This window comes from Ambystoma mexicanum, chromosome 9, assembly GCF_040938575.1.
Source record: "Ambystoma mexicanum isolate Mex_15411 chromosome 9, UKY_AmexF1_1, whole genome shotgun sequence".
In the NCBI taxonomy this organism is placed as follows: Eukaryota; Metazoa; Chordata; class Amphibia; order Caudata; family Ambystomatidae; genus Ambystoma; species Ambystoma mexicanum.
This window is the reverse complement of record NC_090931.1, coordinates 1,495,634,554-1,495,659,759: the sequence shown is the minus strand read 5'-3', so window position 1 is coordinate 1,495,659,759 and position 25,206 is coordinate 1,495,634,554. Positions and strand designations below refer to the sequence as shown.

General features: G+C 45.7%; 1 protein-coding gene across 1 annotated transcript in view; it reads right to left on the bottom strand.

Moving 5' to 3' along the window:
• Positions 1-502: 502 nt before the first annotated feature.
• The window catches only part of LOC138489292 (zinc finger protein 850-like), a 310,550-nt gene continuing 285,846 nt past the window's right edge, over positions 503-25,206 (bottom strand). The window contains exon 4 of the mRNA XM_069616993.1: positions 503-2,681. Coding sequence (XP_069473094.1) covers positions 1,688-2,681 — 994 coding nt within the window. The 3' untranslated portion in view covers positions 503-1,687. The remainder of the gene's footprint in view (positions 2,682-25,206) is intronic.

Sequence of the window (25,206 nt, the reverse complement as noted above, 5' to 3'; positions counted from 1 at the left end):
CCCTACAGCCTACTCCTGCAGTCCTGATACAATCTGGTTTCACCATCACTGTCTTGTGGCCAATGCTGGATTTGACTTTTATGGACTTCATTGATTCACAGTGCGTCACCCTTTCTGAACTCTCATGCTGGATTTCCTTGCATCTTGTACTCATGGTGGCCCTGAATCATGCTGTTCCCATCTTCATCTTGTATCCTGGCTTGCAACATTATGTGTTACTACTGACTTCTGCAATTGTATCCGCTCTCCCCTCTTGCTTCTCCACTCTTTTTGACTATTTGCTCTCTGTTCTCTTTTCCTCTCCCTTTGTCCGTTTTTCATCTCCTCCCCTTACTCTCTTCTATGCACTTAACCTATCAGAATTGTCCCTGGCCCTAGTATGATAGCAACCTCGTCTGTCTACTACGCCCTCCCTTTGGTTGTTCCCTCCCCCACCACCACTATCTGAAATGTCGTCAGGCCAAGAATGATTCCTCCCCTCCCTTTCAGCACCCCTCTCCCTCACCTTGTAGTTTTCTCCGGCTCTACCAGAAATGTCTTCAGGCCTAGGGTGGCAGTTGCCTGTCTGTTTCCATTTCCTTCCCACTCTACCCCTCCCTTCCTTATGTCTTGCACTATCTGAAATGTCGTCAGGCCGAGTACAATAGTTAATTTCACATCTTTACTGTTCATGGCCTGTAAGAATGTCATTGTATTTTCCCTTGTTCCCTCCCTTGACTTGAAGCGCTTTGAAACATATTGTGTACAGGGACGTCATTTAGGAGTTGCCAGGGGTCAAACTGCGACCCTTGAGGTCTCCCTTGCTACCCCTAAAAAAAAAAAGAACAATATATATATATTTTTTTTTATTGAGGATCCTGAGCTGTGACCAGCAGCATGTGGATCTTTGTTTCTGGAGTGGCTGGTTTTCTGATAGCTATAGCCATCAAGAGAGCTCAGTCAAGATAGCTAAGTGGGTTGAGCACTCGCTGCTGCAATGTGCATATGATCTGCAGGTTGCAGGTTCAGTTCCGGTCAAGGTCAACTCAGCCTTTCATCCTGCTGGGGTTGATAAATGAGTACCAATACAGGTTGGTTGATATTGTATGTATATTTGTTCTATATGAAGCCCTTAAGTGTAAGTGCTGTATAATAACACATCATTATCGTTTAGCCTTGGACGGCTGCTTGCATTCACAGTAATTTGGTAAATGGGCCTATACGCGCTGATGTTAACGATACATATAGTGATCCTTTCTTGTATGAAATGTGTTTCACTTTACAGTGCTATCGTAATCATATTTTTCGTAGTGTACTTAGAAACAATGCTATGTGATGCCACTTCCTGTTTTGTCAAGAGGTGAAAGGTTGTGCTCCATCGCTTGCCGTGATGTCACTTCGGGTGGGGTTCAAATGACATCACTTCCTGTGATGTCATCAGAGGTCAAGGGTCATGTGATGTCACTTCCGCTACCCCTGGCATTTTGTTGAAATGATGTTCCTGATTGTGTATAGGAGCTATCTAAATGAACTATCATATCATATCATTGGGCTTCACCCCAGTATGGATTCTTTAAAGACTGCTCAGGGCTGAGAGGTCATTGAAGCTTTTCTTGCACTCTGTGCATTGATAGGGCGTCAACCCTGTATGGATTCTCAGATGGCATGTTAGGCTTAAATGGTCACTAAAGGTTTTCTTACACTCTGTTCATTGGTAGGGCTTCTCCGGAGAATGGATCCTTTGATGGCGCCTCAGAGTTGTTTGGTCACGGAAGCTTTTATTGCATTCTGTGCACACATAGGGCTTCCATCCAGTATGGATCGTTTGATGGTTTCGAAGGTTTGAGGGGCCACTGAAGCTTTTCTCACACTCTGAGCACTGGTAGGGTCGCTCCCCAGTATGGATCCTCTGATGATTCTGCAGATGTGATCTCTGAGTGAAGCTTTTCGCACACTCTGAGCACTGGTATGGTCGCTCACCAGAATGGATCTTCTGATGCACGTGCAGATTTGATCTCTCAGTGAAGCTTTTCTCACACTGTGTGCACTGGTAGGGTCTCTCCCCAGTATGGACTTTCTGATGCAGGTTTAGATGTGATCTCTGAGTGAAACTTCTCTCACACTCTGTACACTGGTAGGGTCGCTCCCCAGTATGGATCCTCTGATGCTTGACAAGATCTGAGCTCCGAGTGTAGCTTTTCACACACTCTGAGCATTGGTATGGCCGGTCCCCAGTATGGATCTTCTGATGCAGGTGCAGATGTGAGCTCTGAGTGAAACTTCTCTCACACTCTGTACACTGGTAGGGTCGCTCCCCAGTATGGATCCTCTGATGCTTGATAAGATCTGAGCTCCGAGTGAAGTTTTTCACACACTCTGGGCATTGGTATGGTCTCTCCGCAGTATGAATCTTCTGATGCTCGTGCAGTACATAGCTGCTAGTGAAGCTTTTCTCACACTCTGTACACTGGTAGGGTCGCAGCCCAGTATGTATCCTCTGATGCTTCTGCAGATGTGATCTCTGAGTGAAACTTCTCTCACACTCTGTACACTGGTAGGGTCTCACCCCAGTATGAATCTTCTGATGCTGCTGCAGTTCATAGCAGCTAGTGTAGCTTTTCTCACACTCTGTACACTGGTAGGTTCGCTCCCCGGTATGGATCCTCTGATGCTTCTGCAGATGTGATCTCTGAGTGAAACTTCTCTCACACTCTGTACACTGGTAAGGTCTCCCCCCAGTAGGGATCTTCTGATGGCTGTACAGCTCTGACTTAAGAGTGAAGCTTTTCTCACATTCTGAGCACTTGAATAGTCCTTCCCCTGTGTGGTTTCTCTGATGTATTTTCAGGTGTGATGCCCAATTAAAGTGCATAGCACATTCCGTGCACACGTAGGACTTCTCCTTGGCATGCATCCTTTGATGGCTGCTTATTCTCTGTTGAAAAAAGCAGAGGGACACTTTATTATTTTATGTCATCGTACAGTCTGAAAAAACAATAGATCGAGTGCAGAGCTGTTAATCCTTGTTATACCTGCGGCTCACAAACTCGCTGTGTGATCCTGTGAGAAGCCACACTTGTGAGCCTCCACCAATCAGGAGAGAGACAATGAATAACTTATTGAGAGATTCATACACGGACTTACATGTACAATATTCCGTACAAATCTAGGTGTATTTGCCCTCCATACATGAATAGATGAGACCTGGGCACTTTCACTGTTTGATGCAGTATTTTTCTAAAACAGGAAATTCATTGGGGAAAAGTGAATCAATGAGAAGCTATTGACTATGAGACTATATTCAATCTTAATGTTCTGAGTGAAATCTGATAGAAAATGAAAGTGGAGCTTGGTTTATGCTGCCCTTAGGTACCCCAAGGTGGTATAAAACCCATGACTGATAGCTACCCACACATGTTATGATGTTTATGGTCCCAGTGTCTTCACACTCCATGAGCTGTCCCCAGGGCCCATTTGTGCAGGATGTGGGAAGAGAAGGCAAGAGGGAAAGGTATACAAGAGTTAAAATAAAGTTTTCCACCCCCTAATGAGAAACAAGTGCACCAGCAACAAATATCCCCTGACCATCGCCATGATGTTTCCCTAACAGAACCATAGCTCCTGTATAGTCAAATGCAGTGTGGCTGGTGGCAGCACCAGAGCCAAAGCTTTCACAAACAGTCAGAATCACGGCTCCTGCACTGTCAGGGAAGCTATTGTTATATGTAGCTGGGGTGCTAGGCTTTTCCTACTTCCCTCAGTTCTTATAGGACACGGGGGAGGTAGAGAAAATGCTGGAAACCTTGCCCGTGACATCATAGCTATTGATAATGAATTCCAAAATCCTCTGCTGTGATGTTACAGTGAGACGATATGGCACTGGGGAAAGGGAACAATTCCCATTGCTATTTAAAGCACAGCTATTTATAATGGTGTGTCTCCCCTCTGCTACCTCTCGTGTTAAACTGTGTACATCCTGCTAAATGCATTAAACCACAAGTAGATATTACACAAGTGCTGGTCCATGTGTTATCTCAAAGGGCACCAATGTCCCACGGTGCTATACTTAGTCCATTGAAGGATTGAAATACAGAAGACACACTAGCTAGTCTTGTATAATAAGAGTCCAATAATAGTACATTCTTGAGGATTGCTCTTCCGCCTTCAGTGTTTATAATCTCATACATTATATATAACTAGAACATGTTACCATTAGTATTATTCACCAAATACTGTTCTAGCAGCTAAACACTAAAACAAGACCACTAAGACCAATACGTGTTTCGTACAGCGCTATTTGATAGGAATTATAACATGTGTTCCCAAGGCCAAAGAAGAGCAAATGGAACAGACAACAAGAGAAAAAGAAAAAGAAAAGAAACGGAAACAATTCTGAGAAGATGCTTGGAACTCACTACATATCCACATATTGTATCAGAGAAACTCAGATGAACTCTCTGACCTGCGCAAACAACATACTCCTGTGAGGTGGGTCTAATTAATAATCCATTGCAAAGAGATGAATCCAAAACGGCTGTAGAAAGACGAACACACCCACAAATGTAGAATAGCTATGGTCAGGGCCCCAGAAAAGATTCTGACGTTGGAGTAGATTAGTCAATTTTGTAAAGTTGGCAGTTAAAGAGGGGTGGGCTGGAATGTGCAGAAGGAGGGAGAATCCCAGAGGAAGCAGATGTGCCCGTTAATGCTTCCTTAACACACAGGGGCGATTCCTGGAGCGAGAAACACTGGAAGGAGGGAGAATCCCAGAGGAAGCAGATGTGCCCGTTAATGCTTCCTTAACACACATGGGAGATTCCTGGAGCGAGAAACACTGGAAGGAGGCAGAATCCCTGGGGAAGCAGATGTGCCTGTAAATGCTTCCTTAACACACAGGGGAGATTCCTGGGGCGAGAAACACTGGAAGGAGGGAGAATCCCAGAGGAAGCAGATGTGCCCGTTAATGCTTCCTTGACACCAGGGGAGATTCCTGGAGCGAGAAACACTGGAAGGAGGCAGAATCCCTGGGGAAGCAGATGTGCCTGTAAATGCTTCCTTAACACACAGGGGAGATTCCTGGGGCGAGAAACACTGGAAGGAGGGAGAATCCCAGAGGAAGCAGATGTGCCCGTTAATGCTTCCTTAACACCAGGGGAGATTCCTGGAGCGAGAAACACTGGAAGGAGGCAGAATCCCTGGGGAAGCAGATGTGCCTGTAAATGCTTCCTTAACACACAGGGGAGATTCCTGGGGCGAGAAACACTGGAAGGAGGGAGAATCCCAGAGGAAGCAGATGTGCCCGTTAATGCTTCCTTAACACCAGGGGAGATTCCTGGAGCGAGAAACACTGGAAGGAGGGAGAATCCCAGAGGAAGCAGATGTGCCTGTAAATGCTTCCTTAACACACAGGGGAGATTCCTGGGGCGAGAAACACTGGAAGGAGGGAGAATCCCAGAGGAAGCAGATGTGCCTGTTAATGCTTCCTTAACACACAGGGGAGATTCCTGGAGCGAGAAACACTGGAAGGAGGTTGAATCCCAGGGGAAGCAGATGTGCCTGTTAATGCTTCCTTAATACAGGGAGATTCCTGGAGCGAGAAACACTGGAAGGAGAACTGCTTGAAAAAAAGGTTGAGCAAACACAGAGGAAGATGGGCGAAACCAGGTCGAGGCCTGTTCAGACCTGGACGCTCTGAAGAGAGTGGATGAGCAGGGAGATCTCAGAACACCTCTCAAGCCCCAGGGGAAATTGCAAGGCCAGAGTCTAAAGCTTTACACCACTGCTTGTTAAATTTGCCTGTCTATTTTTTCACAATGAATGAAAAAGATTTCTTATAAAATTAAGATTACATCAATTAGAGACTAGAGAGATTTGTGGTTCAAGGCAAAATATGGAAAAGAAAATACAGATTTGCAGGTGTGTAAAGATGCAAACGTGTTAGAGATAATAAAACATTTGTTAACATAGTGCCTCTTTTAGGATGCAATGAGACAAATGACTGTACATTCCTGTGTCAGCAGCCTGGGAGAAACAGTCCAGTACAGTGACTTGAAGACTGTGCCTCAGGGATCTGGGTCAAAGAGCAGGTATCCCAGAACAGTGATAACAAAAACATGTCTTGGGAGTTTGGGAACGACAGCCCAGAACGTTGAACATAAAACTATTTCTCGGGAGTCTGGGAAAACAAGCCAGAACAGAGAACATGCCTCGGGAGTCAGGGAAAACAAACCAGAACAGTGAACTAAGACATATGGCAGGGGAGTCTGAGAATGATTAGCCAGAACATGAACATAAAACTATGCCTCTGGAGTCTGGGAAAGACAGGCCAGAATGTATCAGGTGCTAGAAAGACAGCCAGACCTGTATCAGGTGCTAGAAAGACAGCCAGACCACCCGACGGCATGAATGCATGAATGCGGGTTTAGAAACAAAGGGAAGGAGGTACCAAAGCCCTCTGGTAAAGCTCCCTGGAGGAAGGGGTGTGTTTCTGTGGATCTAATTAAGCAATTTCTTGGGATACCCTTGAGCTAATAATTTGGATTCAAGGATTTCAGCATGGAGGCGATAGTTGTAAGTGTCGGAGCAGTTACGTCGCAGCCGTAAAAACGGACTAAACGGGAGATTTGTTTTCAGGCTTTGAGGATGGTTGCTACGGTAGTGGAGTATCGAGTTTCTATCGGTTTCCTTTCTGTAGAGGGTACAGGTAAGCTTGCCCTCTTCAGCCTTGATGGTTAGGTCCAGGAAGTTGATAGCCGACCTACTGCTGTTGATGGTGAACTCTAAATCAGTGGAACGGGTGTTGAGCCAAGCATGAAAATCACTAAGTGCAGGGGTAGATCCTTTCCAGTTGAAAATTATATCGTCAATATAGCGGAACCAGTTGGTGATATTGTTCCAAAAAGGGTTGTGATGGTTTTGTACATGGAGGGATTCAAATTCAGCCATGAAAATGATAGCCAAATTCGGAGCAAATGCAGCCCCCATGGCCGTGCCAGAAGTTTGAAGATAGAAGCTGTCATCAAACAGAAAGACATTCTTGGTCAGGGCTATTTCCAAAAGTTCCAAAATGAAATTAACCGGGACTCTTTCCTGTTCCATATGGTGGGTAAGATGGTGTTGAATACAGTTGAGAGCTGCTGGTTGTGGAATACTGGTATAAAGGGCTTTTATATCCAGTGTAACCAAAATGTCTGTCATGTTATCAAAAGGTATTTTCTCAAATATGTTGATAGTGGACATGGTGTCTGTGAGGTACGTAGGAGTAAGTTGGCATAAAGGTTTCAAGAAAAAATCAATTAATTTACAAAGGGGTTCAAGTATTGAACCGCAACCTGACACAATAGGTCTCCCTGGAGGCTGTGTAGCATTTTTATGGAATTTGGGGAGTGCATAAAAAGCTGGCGTTCTCTCCTCAGAGGTATTGGAGGAATGGCTCCTCTTTGTCGGTAATCCATTCGTGTTCCAGGGCAAATCTGGTACAGAGCATGATTTCTTGTTTAATGACAGGTGTGGGATCCTTGTTTAACACTTTATAGTTTGTTCTGTCATCCAGTAGGGACAAGACCATTTCCTTGTATTGTGTGATGTTTTGTATCACAATACCGCCTCCCTTATCTGCGGGTTTGATCACAATGTTGTTCTTTGTGGAAACTTGTTTGAGGGCCTTGCGTTCAGCGTTGGTGAGATTGTGTCTAATTGATGTCTGTGATCTTTGGAGTTTAGCAATCTCTTGTCTGACACATTTCTCAAAGGTGATCAGGCCTGGTTCTGTCTCGTTATCACTGGGGCAGAAGTTGGACTTGGGTCTAAGTCCCGTGTCCTCTGGTTCCTGTCTCTGATCAGCGTCTGAAAAGAAGGCCTTGAGTCTGATGGATCTGAAAAAGTGCTGTAATTCATTCTCTAAACCAGACCAGTCCGTCTGATTAGTAGGGACGTACGAAAGGCCTTTTGTCAGCACTGTAAGTTCTTCTTTGGTGAGATGCTCACCCGATAAATTGAAAACTGGTAATGTGTCAAGGTTTGTTACCGACATCAGTTGCGGCGCTGTCCTCTCGGTCGCTGCCAAGGTGGATAACCGAACATTGCCATTTGCATTTGGGGGGGCCCCCAGAAGGCGTTCCGGGGGCCCCCTTGTCCTAAAAAAGGCGGCAGATGTGGATAGACTTTTTCTATTCTGAATACTTGCATGTCCTTTGCCAGTTTTTTGTGCTTTTTTTCTAGGGTATCTGCCATGAATTGGTCCATTATCTTGTTTATGTCCTTGAGTTTGTCTCGGGCATTATCTAATGCAGTGTTTTCCAGAAATTTCTTTTCTTCATTTTCCAGTTCTTTTTGAATTTTGCGATGGATTCGTTGTGCTGTGGTGATAGTCAAAACCATCAGGTCGCGGCTGCATTTGGTGGCAATATGACTAAAGCCAAGCATATATTCATGGTCCTCGAGGAAGAGTGCAGGCTCATTACGGACTGTTAACCCTAATGGTACTAGGTTAGCCCTAAGGTATTCTCTTAAAAAGTGACCATGCACCTCCGTTCTGAAGCACTTCTTTTTGAGCTTTAAGAGTTCATCTCCCGATGCTGTGGATGTCGTTAACAGTAGTGCTCCCGGCATATTAAAGAGTGATGGGCCTCCAATGATTTCATTAGTTTGATCTTCTGAGAAGCTAAGTATGTGCTCCATGATGATGGCAAAGGACAACAAGACAGGGGGGGGGAAAGAAAAGGGAAGGGAGGAAGGAAGACCTGGAGGGCAGAAGGTTGGTACGAGTTGTGTAAAAGTGTTAAAGGTGAGTGAAAAGTAAAAAAGTTAAAAAGCGAGCCGAGCAGGCTTCAAAAGAATTTAGGATTGGTCACCTATAGCCAATAGACTAATATCCAGATACATATAGGTTTTGCCCTGATTATATAAGGACAAGCACCTTTTCTACATGCTTGCGCTTGCACTAAAGAAAAGTGCCCATTAGACATGTTCTTGCTTTACTACAGTCTATCACCATATTTTACTGCACTTAACTTTTTGTAAATTAATTTTATGTTTTCTTTTGTATTTAATTGTTTGTTTTTTCTATTTTGCATTTATACTCATCAGTTTACAACTAATGTGATGTCTTGATGGAATATATATATCTATGAACGACCTATACTTCTGTAAACTTTTCGCTGCAGAAGGTTTTTTTTTTTTTTTAGGGCTTTTTGTTCCTAGAAAATGTAACTCGATTACTCTTGTAAGCATCCAATTCTTTTACCTTGATTAAACCCTGGTGAATATATTTGTTGTAATAAACTTACACCATGTACAAATTTTGTGTCTACATGTACGAATGAATATGCATTGAACTTCTTTCCCTGTTGGGATCCTTTAGACTTTGACACAAGTTCAGAATAGTGGTGACCTTTGTAAACACCAACTAATCCCCTTGTGTTTTGAATAATGGCACATAGCATTAAAAATATGCATTAATTATCGTCAGGTGGCTACCCCTGTATGTGATATACGGTTCAGGGATGTGCAACAGCTCGTCCTTAAATTCATCCATCAAATTATGTGTGAATAGGGTCTTCCCGTGACTTCAGACCATAAGGATTCCGTGTCCAGTTGGCAGAAACGACTTCTATAAGCAGTTATGTCGATGCTTCCCTGCTTAATCTCCAGTAGCTGGGTCTGGGCTATGGCTGCCGAGTTGGGAGACTTGAAGACATCCAAAAAGGCTTTTGCAAAAGCGGGAAGTCCTCCAGAATAGCGTTCTTTGAGGACACCAATGGGGCTGCCCAAGCCAAAGCACTGCCGGTCATATTCCCCAAAATGTAACCAATCTTCACTTTATCCTGGATGAAATCAGTGGGGCGAAACAAAAAATGAATCCTGCAGTGGTTGCAGAATTCCCAAACATGTCTCGGATCCCGGTCGAATTTCAGAGGTGCAGTATGTGCCATGGTATTTTGTCCGGAAGTAGAGGTGCCGGCTCCTTGCACCACTATTGACGTAGACTGGCATTTTCCTGCCTGATGGTAGTCAGTTCCCAGCAGAGAGCCTGTACTTCACTGCGTAGGTCCTGAAATTCCTCCATTTCCGGACTGGGTGAACAGCGTCTCGAAATGTCAAGAAGGGCGTCACGTGGATGGGACGTACCTGCTTTCTTCAGAGTTGGTGTTGATCTTGAAGCCAGGCTATTGAGATTTCCAAGCTACCGAACACTGAGCAGAGTGGCGTACCAACCAAAAACCCTCCTGATAAACAGACAGGTGCTGGAACAGCTCCCAATGCCAAAGGGTGCCTCTTCCCCAATTTGTGTGGCGTCAGGACAGTGCGAGCACTGATGGCGAAGGCCACTGTAGATGTTGAGGTCCCTGGATGTCCAAGTACGGGTCCCGGTAAAGCTGGTCCAGAGAGATGCTGGCTGAAGCACTGGCAGTGGCGACAGCAGAGAAGACCAGGAAGGGAAAAGGGTGAACAGAGAAGGACTGCAAGGGAACCCAGGAAAACAAGTGGGCATCCCTAGGAGGCAAAGGGAAGGACCCAAGGGCAAGGTAAACCCAAGATCCAAGAACAACCAGAGGGAACCCTACCCAAGACTAGCAGGGTGAAAATCAGGAAGGGACAGGGAGCAGAACAAGGAAGGCTGAGCACAAGGCAAAACACACTAACCAGACAGAGCGTTAGTGGGAGCGAAGCACGATTCAAAGAAAACTGTGTTGAGACGCAACTGGCAGCGTCTGCGGTTGCAGGAAATAGCCCTTGCATGAAAACGAGGCTTGGAATACAAGTGCTTGTTGCCGTAGGGACCGCAAATGCATAGAATGGAGAGAAACAGAGACTGCGCATTCAGGACCTAGGCACTACACCAATTCCCCAAAGGATCAGTGTGGTAAGCCGTGGCAACTGGGAAAGACGCCAGGAAGTATAGAGCCGCTAGGAGGACCAGGGGCCGGCATTCCCAGCGCCGACCACAGGTGTGTGGCATGACACATGTTTCTTTAGCTTTTTCATACTGTTGTGCAAATGTAAGGCTACCAAGTACTGTAAACCAAAATAAGTGTCATTCAGGGAAGACTTGTGTTCCAATTACAGCTGACTCAGTCAAACACATTGCTTTAACATAATGAATTAATCATTTACAATGCACTTAATACCTGTAGACCACTCTCTAAGCGCGGCACTGGGATTTGAATCTGTGTTGCTCTGCGTTGTCTTGCTTCCAAGACAAATGCGTTGCCCCTGTGCTATCCTCTTGCCAGCATACCCTACACTTACCTGTATTCATGTTTTTCCCATGAAATGTGAAAATAGTCTATATTAAAGTGTTCCTGACTGTAGTGGAAATCCTGGCCTATGCAGCGCTCAGCACAACACACCCCTCTCCTGAGTGTTGCCTCACAGAGTGCCCAAGGGTGTGGACGCCATGAAGTTCATTTATTGTCATGATTAAAGTCGGTCTTAGAGGTGGGGGAGGCAGTGTTATGTTGCTGGAGACTCCCGGGAGTTGCGGGAGACTTTGCAGATTTGCTACATTGGCATCATCCCTTTCTTCCAATCCCCATCCTCTCCATCAATTGCACAGGAGTGTAAATGATGTATATGGTGTACTGTCAAAACTTGTATCACCTCCATCACCTGCTCACTATTCACTATGATTGTGAATCACCCTGCTAAGGTATTGGGCAACTCGCCATTCTTTTTAATTATGCGCAGTGTTTCTATAATAAACATTCAGCTTCAGCTTCCAAAAATACAATTATAAGCTCTGCATGCCTGGCAGAAGGCCCCATGAAATAAAATACACCTTTGCCCAGTCCTGTTTGTTTAGATGACAGCAAGCTGCATGTTGGGAATGCAAACACTTAAAGGACCATTTATAATGGGAGAAGTGAGACTACAACACCCAGAAGCCAAAGCACTGTTGACTAAAAGGCCATAGACAGGTGAAGGTGAGCCCAGTCACATGGGTCCAGTTGGCAGCAATGACTCCCGACCACATGAAAACAACAGGGAAGGCAACTCACCAGACCTGGCATTTGCCCAGCCCCTTCCTTCCAGTGATCTTCGATGGATTCCTCTCCAGTGATCTTGGGAGGATTTTTCTCCATGGATCTCTTGCAGAATTCAGGACAACACCCGCCCAGGAAGAGAGGAAGAGTCTGAGCGGTGCACTAAAGCTGCTCCCAACAGGAGACGCGATCACCTGAACAGGAGACACTAATCTCCAGCGCATGCGCAGCGTTGGTAGCAGGGTTTGAGCTCCGTGTTAAGCTCCCACGCGACAATGATGAACTCGGGGTGAAGTACCATTTTGCAGCTCCATTAAAGGAAACAGAATAAAAAGAGCATCCCCATGTCTCACAGGGTCCCCCAACATGTGGTCCATTTCATGCAGTGAACTGCCAAGGAGGGATCCATAAAGATTTATGTTATTATGTCAGACCCACACTATCTGTGCATTATTCTGTGACATGTTTTTTAACATCACTTTAACTAAGGTGTTTTCACTAAATATATACATTTTCTCAGGTAGGTCTTGGTCCTTTCTGTTTACTGATGAAAGCCAAAAAGTTATACACATTTGTACCAGCAGGAGCTGTGAGCACGGTCAAGGGCCTGGATTGCAGACTGGGTCCAGATCCAGGCTTCACCACTTCAATTGTGTGATTCTAAGCAACTCATTTCCTCTCACTGTGCCTTATCTGCCAACATTTGAAGGGATCATTCGCAGTGTACACTATAGATAAAAAGCTTGAGCCGCTCACAGATCAAGAAGCTACAGTGTCGCTGCACGATGTACCCCAATTCCAGCCATTACTGACATAGATGGTGCTTGGTTCACTCATCACAACTTAATGTCACTCAATGGTGATGCACTCAACTATGAAAGACTGATGCCTTTCCAAGCTCTGACGTCAGTTTCTGGCCCTCATGCCGGGGCCCCACACGTCTTCTAATCTTATAGAAAGGGCCCCACTAATCTTAGAACTGGCTTCCTTTAAGCTAGAACATAGCTCTCAACTCACCCGCTTTTGGCGGGTGTCACCCGCCCTGTAAAGGGCTGACTCACCCGCCAAGCCTCCTGCACGCCCATTCATTCTAATGGGCGTCAGCTCGAGCGCTGCATCAACACGAAGGTATGGCACTGCCCCATTAGTGTGATAACAAAACATAAGGTATATTTTTAGGCAGGTGGGAGACAGGAGAGAGATTAAAGTAAGTGAAAACCTCAACCCATCAGGGAGGAGGGGGGGGGGAGAATAGTGTCCATGTGGGAAACAACTGCGGCACTGGGAGAAAAGCAAGAAGGGGAGGGCTGCACACAGAGCAATGCATAAGGCTAACCTTCAATTACTTAAAAGAGTGCAGCGGTTTCCGCCCACCCTTACCGGAAGGTTCATGGGGCTGGGTCAAAAATATCACAGAGAGCAGTGTGTAGGGTGTTGTAACATCTAACCGACACGTGATGCAATGTGCCGCGGACATTACGTTTGAGAGATTAATAATTGGGCTGTACTTAAGCACAGGCAGGGCAAGAGTTATCACTACCTACTAGTGTGCGTGGTTCTTCAGTACTCCCTGTACTGCTAAAGGTAAATGCGGCCTTCGACATGATGGATCTTAATCTCTGGCGATGGGGTCCTGCGCCTCATTACCGCGGCTCTGCCGTGTTTCTAACATAGACGGTACCCACATATCCCCCATGTCATATCACGATGGGATCTGCCTTCGACACTGCGGGCTCCACAACAAAGTATTGAAGACCCACGAGAGAGAGTTGCTGGGTGTTGGCTGCATCCGGGGCACTGTGCCGCCTGTTTGATGCATGATTCAATGTTGCTGTGACTCTCACACTAAGAGCTCCAGAGATCTTCCGGGGGACACGTCATTGTGCTTCTGTGGCCGCCGATAGGCTCCACACATGTTGCAGCTGCTTCGCTCCTGCATCACTCTCAAATACGGACAGTGAGGAAAGGGGAGAATGCCGGATCAGGCATTAAGAGGTGGGCCAGACTGTGAGTGGTGGCGTATTCTAGCCTGGAAGAGTAACGTGAACCTTGCACCAAGTGTTTGCATCTTCGCAAGCATGCAGTGCTCATGCAACACATACCTACCACGTAAGGCGACAATGTCCATGCCTGGGAGGTATGAGGCATGTGCAGAGGAACAATACAACATATCTTCCTCCGCCAGGATAGAGCCACTTTCCCAAGACTGCCGGCTGATCCATGTGGCCAGACAATGGCACTGCCACCATTTCATAGCAGCCTGGTGCCAGCATGTAATTTATCGGGCTCCTGGCCACATTAGGCTCCTGAGGGACCCTATGGGCAAGAGGGTGGGGATGTCGCTGCTGCAGGAGTGACAGAAAACACCACAGAAAGAAACATGTTACTCTTTCATGCCTGGAGTGAGTTGCACAAACAATGCAAGACTCTTCCACAAGGGACTGGGTCTTATGTGGACCCTGGTGCTGCCCAGATGAACTACTTCTCCCCTATGGTGAACATAGATGATGATAGATTCCAGCTACGCCCGGCAAAACAACATCTGGCAGAATCGCTAGATGACTTTTACACAAGGTCTACACAGCTGGCCGCTAACATGTGCGTTCTCAGATGAGGAAGGGGGAATAGGAGGACAGATCATTCAGAAATGATTCTCCTCCCAACTGAGAAAGCATATTATTAAAGAGACATAACTTCTGCTGCTAGGAATATTAGAGCTTGGCAGGGCCGGGGGACTAGCGGGCACAGGGCCACCCATAGAGAGCATGCAATGAAGGGTATGAGTCTGGAAGAAGTACATACAATGAAAACAGCATCCCCAGAAGGTCTCGAGGGAGAGGCAAAATGGGACCACAGCTCGCATCCCAACAGAAACAGGATGCCACAAAGATCTTGTGTGAACAGTGTGGTGGGGTGCTCCCACACCCTCATAACTTCCCAGTGGTCGGTCGGCAGTGTGGAGGCTTTGGGAAGCTAAACCATTTTGCTAGCATGTTGAAGGCTGTCAGGCCTCTACAGCTGTTCTGAAAGCTATCAACGTCATTAAGAGGATGCACAGGAAGGGTGTCGTTGGTGTCTCAGAAAGTTCCAGAAGTGGACATAAGCCAGGATGACATATTTAACTCCAAAAATGTATTTTTAATCTGCACTATTTCACAAGGAAAGAAGCTCCAGCTGTGATGTGCCGTGACAATAATGTCCACCAGTTTTTTGGTTCTGATTGACACAGGAGCGTCCGTCAATGTGATGCCATCAGAACAATTCCATAAGGAAACTCTCCACCGAGGTTGGCATTTTGAAGATCTGTATATTCACATATGGTGGCAAGCATGGGTTACTCCTGGAACGTGCATTCTACGCGCACATGGTGCACGACCGGGTGTCCCTACCTGCCACCTTCTATGTCACCTCAGAGGCTCTGCTGAGCTGCAATGAGGCAGACGACCTGGGATTGGTGCACTTCATGTGTAATATATATGAAATAGACATGCAAAGTCTCAGGTCAGAGTTTCATGACATCTTTCAAGGAGTAGGTTGTTTGCAGGGGCAATAAGTGAGGTTACACATCGATGAGACCATGAAGGAAGCCCACTGGCTCCCCGTCAGAGAGAGAATTCACTTCACAAGTCTCACCATCACACATAAATGCTTAGCCAGCAGTGCCCCCAAATACCTCACCAAGAAATTCAGAAAACTCCAGTGAATAGACCAACTAGACCCTCCCAGTCGATCATGCGTCTAACACCCAAATTAAAATTACAAAAATCGAGAGGACGCAGCTTTCCTCTAGTAGCAGCCAAACAATGAAATGCCCTACCTGCCCAACTCTATATCTCCTACTGGTCCTTCTGAAAGAAAAGCCTAAAACCTGGCTATTTTCACTAGACAACTAAACATCAGCATATCCCCCCAGAGATCAGCACTGGGGGTATAGTCACTTGTTTGATTGCTTCCACTGTAACTGAACTCTGTACATTGCCTTGACCCTGTATTGTAATGTTCCTTTTGTAACCTATGTCTGTCTGCAACAGCGCCTTGATGCCTGCGGGATCGGTGCGCTATACAAATACACACATAAATAAATAAAGGATTTGGCATTGCGGTATCGCTGTATCCCTTTCCATCTGCGGTAAAAAGAAGTGGGGGAAAAGCTCACTCACCTTACATGGATGCATATCATCGAGAGAGTGGTAGGCCCAACACCGTGGATCTCGCCAGTAGTACTTGCTAAAAACCAAAATCAACAAGCAAGCAGCAAAGAGATCTCACTGTCAATGTGGAGGGACATGTGAGGGACCCCTGGGGACCACTGGGCAAGGGTTTGCAATCTCAGAGTGCAGAGATTTCTGAAACCACCAGTAAGTTATTAAAACTAATTGTAATTGTAATTGGTTATTTACAATGCGCTTAATACCCAGAGGTTTCTAAGCGCGGACCCGGGGATCAAACCAGTGTTGCTCTGTGTCGTCTTGCTTCCAGGGCGAGCACGTTGCTCCTGAGCTATCCTCCCGGCCTGGAACAGCCAGAATCTGAAAACAAGGGTCCGCATATTGCTCTGCGAGTCTTGATTATTATTATAAACTGGGGGTCTGGGGGTGTCCACAATATTAGCAGGTGATGGAGAGTGCAAGCAGTGATGGCAATGAGGGGAACTGATGAGCGTATCCTGTGGCTGCTGATAGACATTGCCTATGGTTATGGTTAAGGCTGGGCTGGCAGAAGGTGTGAGGCAGGGGCTAATTTCCCCACAGCTGGTAAAGCCTGCAGATGAGAACAGCACACATGCATTGCTCTGATGAAGTTAAAGGTTTCAAGTGCAAAAGCAGCTGTGGATGAATGCATGTCTTTGGGATCACAAGTAGTTTCAGACCATGCATTCTTAATGGCAGCTATTAGGTGGTGTAAAGCCAAAGCCATTGCATCGGAGTGCTGCTCGGTGGGAGATGATGGAGCAAAGTACTCTTTACCTGATTTAACGACGAGATGAAGTTCATATCATCAACAACAAAAGAAACACAGAACTCACCTGCAAGGAGAGTTCAATGGGACAATGAAATGGAAGCAAGGGATTGCGATATGGTAAACGGTCAAGTAAACGGGGATATGCCACCAAAGATTACCTGGCGTAATTTTGGCCATGAAAATATCCTTGACTATATCTGGACTTCAAAAAACGTATGGAATAAGATCCAGAAGTTACAAATTATACAGACAGAACGAAGTGACCACGATGTCTTGGAACTGTCGTGGTCTCTAAGCCAGAAACCAGTGGTAGTGAGCTGTAAACAAGCAGTGGAAGTAAACCAAGGGAGAAACCGGCTACAACTAAAAGAGAAACAAATAACAGGAATTACAGAGGAGTATTGTTCCTTATCCAACAAAACACTGAATTCGACAAATTACGAAGCACTATTGCCTTACCAAAGAATGGGCGATTTATGGAAAGTAAACAACAGGAAAACACACAGACATGAATGGAGCCATCTCATAAAAGATCAGAAGAAACTGCTCAATAAAGACATAAGAAAGTTAAAACGAAACATGGGAGAGAACGCGGCATTATACATTAAACAACAACGACAAAAACACCATAATTGGCACAAATCATTCTTCTGCATGAGAGATCAAGAACGCGGAGAGTTGATGTTATCTTTAATAAAATCTAACAATTTGAGGGAAATTTGGCGAATTTCAAACAATGATAACACTCAGCAAACAGATATGTTAGCAAACAGTGTTTCAGAGGCTGCCTGGAAAAACCACTTTGAAGGCGTTTTCAACCAAACCCACTCCGGGTTAACAAAAAAACTGAACACAGAGGTTAAGCCTTGGGATGTAGTAGAAACCACTGATGACATACAAAAAGTAATTTCTAAGTTAAAAAATTCAAGGGCCGCAGGGCCGGACGGCATTACTAACGTAATGTTGAAGGAACACACAAATGAATGGTCAATTTTCATAGTCTTGTTATTTGATAGAATCGCCGAACATAAAGTACTACCAGAATCCTGGACTAAGGCGATTGTTGTGCCAGTTTTCAAGAAGGGCGATCGTGCCGATCCTGCCTACTATAGGCCGATCGCCCTTCTTGATACAATTGGGAAGATAATGGCGACCTTCCTTCAACAAAAATTAACAACGTGGGCAAACAACAAGGGAATTTCGGATTGTCGGCAGACTGGTTCTACAAAAGGCGTAGGTACAGAAATAAACCTGTTAATAGTAAATTTGCTGAAATTGGAAGCTTTAGAAAAGAGCACAAATTTATTCCTTGCCTTTGTAGATATGCAGCAGGCATTCGATACAGTAAATCGAGAATTATTATGGAGGAAACTCAGAAACTGGGGTTGCCCAGAAAATATTTTACATCCAATAATGGCCTTTCACTCAAAAACATCGATCCGCGTAAGAATAAATGGAAATAAATAGCGAGCTAACTGAAGCGATAACAACAAATAAAGGGGTAAAACAAGGTTGTCCCTTGGCAGCAGTCTTGTTTAAGCTATTCATCGCTGACTTCCCCGACGCGCTAACAAACATAAAACGCTTCTCACCGAACATAAATGGCCATCACATTTGGTGTGTAACCTACGCCGACGATCTAGTTTTGATCGATAAAACGCAAATAGGGCTACAGCGACTTCTATCAGGACTACAAAAATACATGCTGAAAAATGACCTGAAAATCAATGTAAAAAAGACTAAAATCATGAAGTTTGGCCCTGCACAAGGAAAACTAAATCGAGACTTCAAATGGATGATCGATAATGAGGAAATTGAAGCAGTGGCTGAAATCCGATATCTGGGAGTTCCAATAAACTGGTCAATTTGAGAAAGAAATTGGGTCCTACACGTGTTCCAACGAATGAAAACATTCTCTTTACAAGGCGCACAAATTCACTCCGGGTTCGGAAAGTTCAGCATAATTCCAGTCCGGCAGTTCTATGTGCAAAAAGTAGTTCCAGGAATTATATTCGGAGCAGAAACAGGTTGGAACTTAGATCACAAAATATGGGCACAGCTAGAGGGAATGTTCTGGCGGCGAGTTTTAAGTCTACCTAATTATCTATCTATTATTATAATTTGGAATGAACTTGCCCTCAAAGAATTATATGGCTCTGTCGTCTGGAAATCCCTTGTGATCTTACAAAAAATGTCAGTCGTAAATCCTGAACCTGCATACAAAATATTAGCGCCAAGAGACAATCTTGAATACACTGGACTACTTAAGATCTGGACGCAAAAGCTGGCGGCAATTTTGAAAGCATCCGACATCCAGATGGCAATGCTGTTAAATCAGCCCCAAATTGCAAAGAAAAAAATAAAACAATGGTTCTGGATTCAAAATGTGTCCAAATATAAAAATCTTTCAACTGCATTGGATTTTGGTCCTGTGATGAACCAGTTAGACAACATGCCACAATATCTGCAGAAATTTCCGTCTCGGCACCATCGCAACGGATTTCTAAGACTGCGCTTAAATGCGATAAAAACAAAGCAAATGTTAGTGTTACGTCATATAATAACTTCTGACGATAACACGTGTAGATTCTGTGCGGCTAGTATAGAATCACTTAAACACTTAATAACAGAATGTACAGCACTTAAGAGCCAAAGGTTGATTCACCTAAAACACTTTGTGCCTGTCGGCGGACACATGGACGAATGGTGGCTTAGGATTTTAGGTGGATGTTCAGTACATTTAACGTGCTCAGTAATACATTTCTTGGATAATATTTTTGAAGAACAAAAAAAATGAGCTGTAGCAGGTATCATATACCGAGTCAAAATCAGTCCAGTATTGAGAGTAAACAAGAAATTCAAGTATGGGTTGTGAACTGTAATGGAAGATGCTTGTCTGTTTTTTTGTAAGAAATGTAATGAAACCTGTTGTGACAAAAGTTTGATTTAAACTAAAAGTTACAATAAAAAAATAAAAAATAAAAGTACTCTTTACTGTGTGAGATGGTCCACTCTGCTTCTTCTGCTATTGCCTCTTTACTGTGAGAGATGCGTCCACTCTGCTTCTTCTGCTACTGCCTCTTTACTGTGAGAGATGCGTCCACTCTGCTTCTTCTGCTATTGCCTCTTTACTGTGAGAGATGCGTCCACTCTGCTTCTTCTGCTATTGAGAGATGCGTCCACTCTGCTTCTTCTGCTATTGCCTCTTTACTGTGAGAGATGCGTCCTTTACTGTGAGAGATGCGTCCACTCTGCTTCTTCTGCTATTGAGAGATGCGTCCACTCTGCTTCTTCTGCTATTGCCTCTTTACTGTGAGAGATGCGTCCACTCTGCTTCTTCTGCTACTGCCTCTTTACTGTGAGAGATGCGTCCACTCTGCTTCTTCTGCTACTGCCTCTTTACTGTGAGAGATGCGTCCACTCTGCTTCTTCTGCTACTGCCTCTTTACTGTGAGAGATGCGTCCACTCTGCTTCTTCTGCTATTGCCTCTTTCCTCTGAGAGATGCGTCCACTCTGCTTCTTCTGCTACTGCCTCTTTACTGTGAGAGATGCGTCCACTCTGCTTCTTCTGCTATTGCCTCTTTACTGTGAGAGATGCGTCCACTCTGCTTCTTCTGCTATTGCCTCTTTCCTCTGAGAGATGCGTCCACTCTGCTTCTTCTGCTATTGCCTCTTTCCTCTGAGAGATGCGTCCACTCTGCTTCTTCTGCTATTGCCTCTTTACTGTGAGAGATGGGTCCACTCTGCTTCTTCTGCTATTGCCTCTTTACTGTGAGAGATGCGTCCACTCTGCTTCTTCTGCTATTGCCTCTTTACTGTGAGAGATGGGTCCACTCTGCTTCTTCTGCTATTGCCTCTTTACTGTGAGAGATGCGTCCGCTCTGCTTCTTCTGCTATTGCCTCTTTACTGTGAGAGATGGGTCCACTCTGCTTCTTCTGCTATTGCCTCTTTACTGTGAGAGATGCGTCCGCTCTGCTTCTTCTGCTATTGCCTCTTTACTGTGAGAGATGCGTCCGCTCTGCTTCTTCTGCTATTGCCTCTTTCCTCTGAGAGATGCGTCCGCTCTGCTTCTTTTGCTATTGCCTCTTTACTGTGAGAGAGGCGGCCGCTCTCCTTCTTCTGCTATTGCCTCTTTACTGTGAGAGATGCGTCCGCTCTGCTTCTTCTGCTATTGCCTCTTTACTGTGAGAGATGCGTCCACTCTGCTTCTTCTGCTATTGCCTCTTTACTGTGAGAGATGCGGCCACTCTGCTTCTTCTGCTATTGCCTCTTTACTGTGAGAGATGCGGCCACTCTGCTTCTTCTGCTACTGCCTCTTTACTGTGAGAGATGCGGCCACTCTCCTTCTTCTGCTACTGCCTCTTTACTGTGAGAGAGGCGGCCACTCTCCTTCTTCTGCTACTGCCTCTTTACTGTGAGAGATGCGTCCACTCTGCTTCTTCTGCTATTGCCTCTTTACTGTGAGAGATGGGTCCACTCTGCTTCTTCTGCTATTGCCTCTTTACTGTGAGAGATGCGTCCACTCTGCTTCTTCTGCTATTGCCTCTTTACTGTGAGAGATGGGTCCACTCTGCTTCTTCTGCTACTGTCTCTTTACTGTGAGAGAGGCGGCCACTCTCCTTCTTCTGCTACTGCCTCTTTACTGTGAGAGATGCGTCCACTCTGCTTCTTCTGCTATTGCCTCTTTACTGCGAGAGATGCGTCCACTCTGCTTCTTCTGCTATTGCCTCTTTACTGCGAGAGATGCGTCCACTCTGCTTCTTCTGCTATTGCCTCTTTACTGCGAGAGATGCATCCACTCTGCTTCTTCTGCTACTGCCTCTTTACTGCGAGAGATGCGTCCGCTCTGCTTCTTCTGCTATTGCCTCTTTACTGCGAGAGATGCGTCCGCTCTGCTTCTTCTGCTATTGCCTCTTTACTGCGAGAGATGCGTCCGCTCTGCTTCTTCTGCTATTGCCTCTTTACTGCGAGAGATGCGTCCACTCTGCTTCTTCTGCTACTGCCTCTTTACTGCGAGAGATGCGTACGCACTGCTTCTTCTGCTATTGCCTCTTTACTGCGAGAGATGCGTCCACTCTGCTTCTTCTGCTACTGCCTCTTTACTGTGAGAGATGCGTACGCACTGCTTCTTCTGCTATTGCCTCTTTACTGTGAGAGATGCGTCCACTCTGCTTCTTCTGCTACTGCCTCTTTACTGTGAGAGATGTGTCCACTCTGCTTCTTCTGCTATTGCTTCTTTACTGTGAGAGATGCGTCCACTCTGCTTCTTCTGCTATTGCTTCTTTACTGTGAGAGATGCGTCCACTCTGCTTCTTCTGCTATTGCTTCTTTACTGTGAGAGATGCGTCCACTCTGCTTCTTCTGCTATTGCCTCTTTACTGCGAGAGATGCGGCCACTCTGCTTCTTCTGCTATTGCCTCTTTACTGCGAGAGATGCGGCCACTCTGCTTCTTCTGCTATTGCCTCTTTACTGTGAGAGATGCGTCCACTCTGCTTCTTCTGCTATTGCCTCTTTACTGTGAGAGATGCGTCCACTCTGCTTCTTCTGCTATTGCCTCTTTACTGTGAGAGATGCGTCCACTCTGCTTCTTCTGCTATTGCCTCTTTACTGCGAGAGATGCGGCCACTCTGCTTCTTCTGCTATTGCCTCTTTACTGCGAGAGATGCGGCCACTCTGCTTCTTCTGCTATTGCCTCTTTACTGCGAGAGATGCGTCCACTCTGCTTCTTCTGCTACTGCCTCTTGATGCGTCCACTCTGCTTCTTCTGCTACTGCCTCTTTACTGTGAGAGATCCGTCCACTCTGCTCCTTCTGCTATTGCCTCTTTACTGTGAGAGATGCGTCCACTCTGCTTCTTCTGCTATTGCCTCTTTACTCTGCTTCTTCTGCTACTGCCTCTTTACTGTGAGAGATGCGTACGCACTGCTTCTTCTGCTATTGCCTCTTTACTGTGAGAGATGCGTCCACTCTGCTTCTTCTGCTACTGCCTCTTTACTGTGAGAGATGTGTCCACTCTGCTTCTTCTGCTATTGCTTCTTTACTGTGAGAGATGCGTCCACTCTGCTCCTTCTGCTATTGCCTCTTTACTGTGAGAGATGCGTCTACTCTGCTTCTTCTGCTATTGCCTCTTTACTGTGAGAGATGCGTCCACTCTGCTTCTTCTGCTATTGCTTCTTTACTGTGAGAGATGCGTCCACTCTGCTTCTTCTGCTATTGCCTCTTTACTGCGAGAGATGCGTCCACTCTGCTTCTTCTGCTATTGCCTCTTTACTGTGAGAGATGCGTCCACTCTGCTTCTTCTGCTACTGCCTCTTTACTGTGAGAGATGCGTCCACTCTGCTTCTTCTGATATTGACTCTTTACTGTGAGAGATGCGTCCACTCTGCTTCTTCTGCAGGCATATTTGCGGCATATTAAAAAAAAAAATAACAGCGACATGCGCCTAGGCCACTGTTTAGATGGCGCCAAAAACAAAGACATTGGAAAACACTTCATAAACGGTCCACATTAAAGAAAACCGTTCCCTGTGTATAAAAAAAAGAAAAAAGGGAAAGGTGCGGTTGCTGTCAGCATGGGTGCAACATTCATAACATTTTGTAACGAAGTGACAATTTTTTTTAATTGTATTTGAACAGACCTCTGTGCATGTCCAATTCGGTACAATTTTAATTACATTTTTTATTATGCGTTTCCCTCTCTAAACGGAAAACGTCCGGCATGCATTAGCTGTCAGTCAGCTTGTATGATCTATCCAGCCTCAGCCAATCACATCTTTGCCCCCCATTATGACCCGCCCCTGAAGTGCGTCTGCAATGCGCTTTGCATCAGATCTTTCCGTGTATAAAATACGGGGCATTGGGGGGCTTTTCTGCAAGCGCAGCACAGCCTGAAAGTGCACCCCACACAGCTGGTGTTTATTAAATAGGCGCCCTGGTGTTTAAGCTCAAGCACTTTTGGTTGGTTAGACACAAGTGAAGTTTCCTTTTCCCATCATGAATGCAGGATAATAATGAGCAGGTTTGCAGGGCAATGGGGGCCAAGACTGGGGAAGTCGATCAGTCCTGACATTGGCCTGAAAGAGCTACAGAAAGCAGACATGTATCAGCCAAGCGTCACGTACTGGCCGGTCACATGACATTCATAAACACCTCCATCCAGTCCTGGCGTCACGCACTGGCCGGTCACATGACATTCATAAACACCTCCATCCAGTCCTGGCGTCACGCACTGGCCGGTCACATGACATTCATGAAACCCCTGCATCCAGTCCTGGCTTTCCAGTTAACAGCTGTTAGCTTTCTCGGGTGTGTTCTGCTTGTTCCATAGGTTTGGGTCTAGAAATCATGAACTACAAATTGCTTTTGGCTAAAAAACGACTTCTGACAAATTGACCACTATTTCTCCACCACTACATACTTACCATGCATGGTGGTTGTCTAGCAGACATATACAATCCCTGCATTGTGTGTTTCTTTGCATTGTTTTACATGTGCCAACGTGCCACCCTCCTATAGTGGTATAGAGACAGGATATTGCATCATTATAAATGCCTAATTGGGTGCTAGGGGGCACATGTATATAGAGGGAAGGGTGTTGAGTGACTCAGATATTATATCCCTCTTTGGATGCCTTCGCCGTGCCCATATATTTCCTGCCCAAGTGTTTGTTACGTTCTATTAAATCCAAGTGGACTGTGGTTGACGGATGTTCCTTGGGTGAGTTGGCTTTGCCAATACTTGGACAAACACACTATTGGAGCATGTGCAATGGCGTCGCTGCACTAAACACTTTTCAGACGTTTAGAGGCCCTGGGTATGGGACAACCAGCCACCATGTTTGCACTATACCAGTTCCATCCAGCCCCAACAATGAGGCTCTATTTCAGGGCGGATATGCATCAGAGGGTGGTACACCCCTCGTCTGAGGAGGACAAGACTGGAAGTAGATGTGAGGACTGTCCTCAACAGGATGTACCATCTCATGGGGTATTTATTTATTTATGGAACATTTGTATGGCACCAACACAGCAAAAAGTGTTTCCAGGTGCCCCAAGACAAAAGATGGGGGTGGGGGGAACAGACGAGAAAATAACAATTACAGTCCTACTAGACCTTGTGACATTCGGATCGTGCAAGTGCAGTAACAAGAAGTGCAGGGGGAGGGGGCTGACCGGGCGAGAGGAAGTGGGAGAAGTGCAGGAGGCAGGGGACCCCAGGGGCTGGTCAAGTGCTAAATGGGGCCCCGGAGGGCAAGTGCCTTGTGGAAACAGGGGTGGGGGT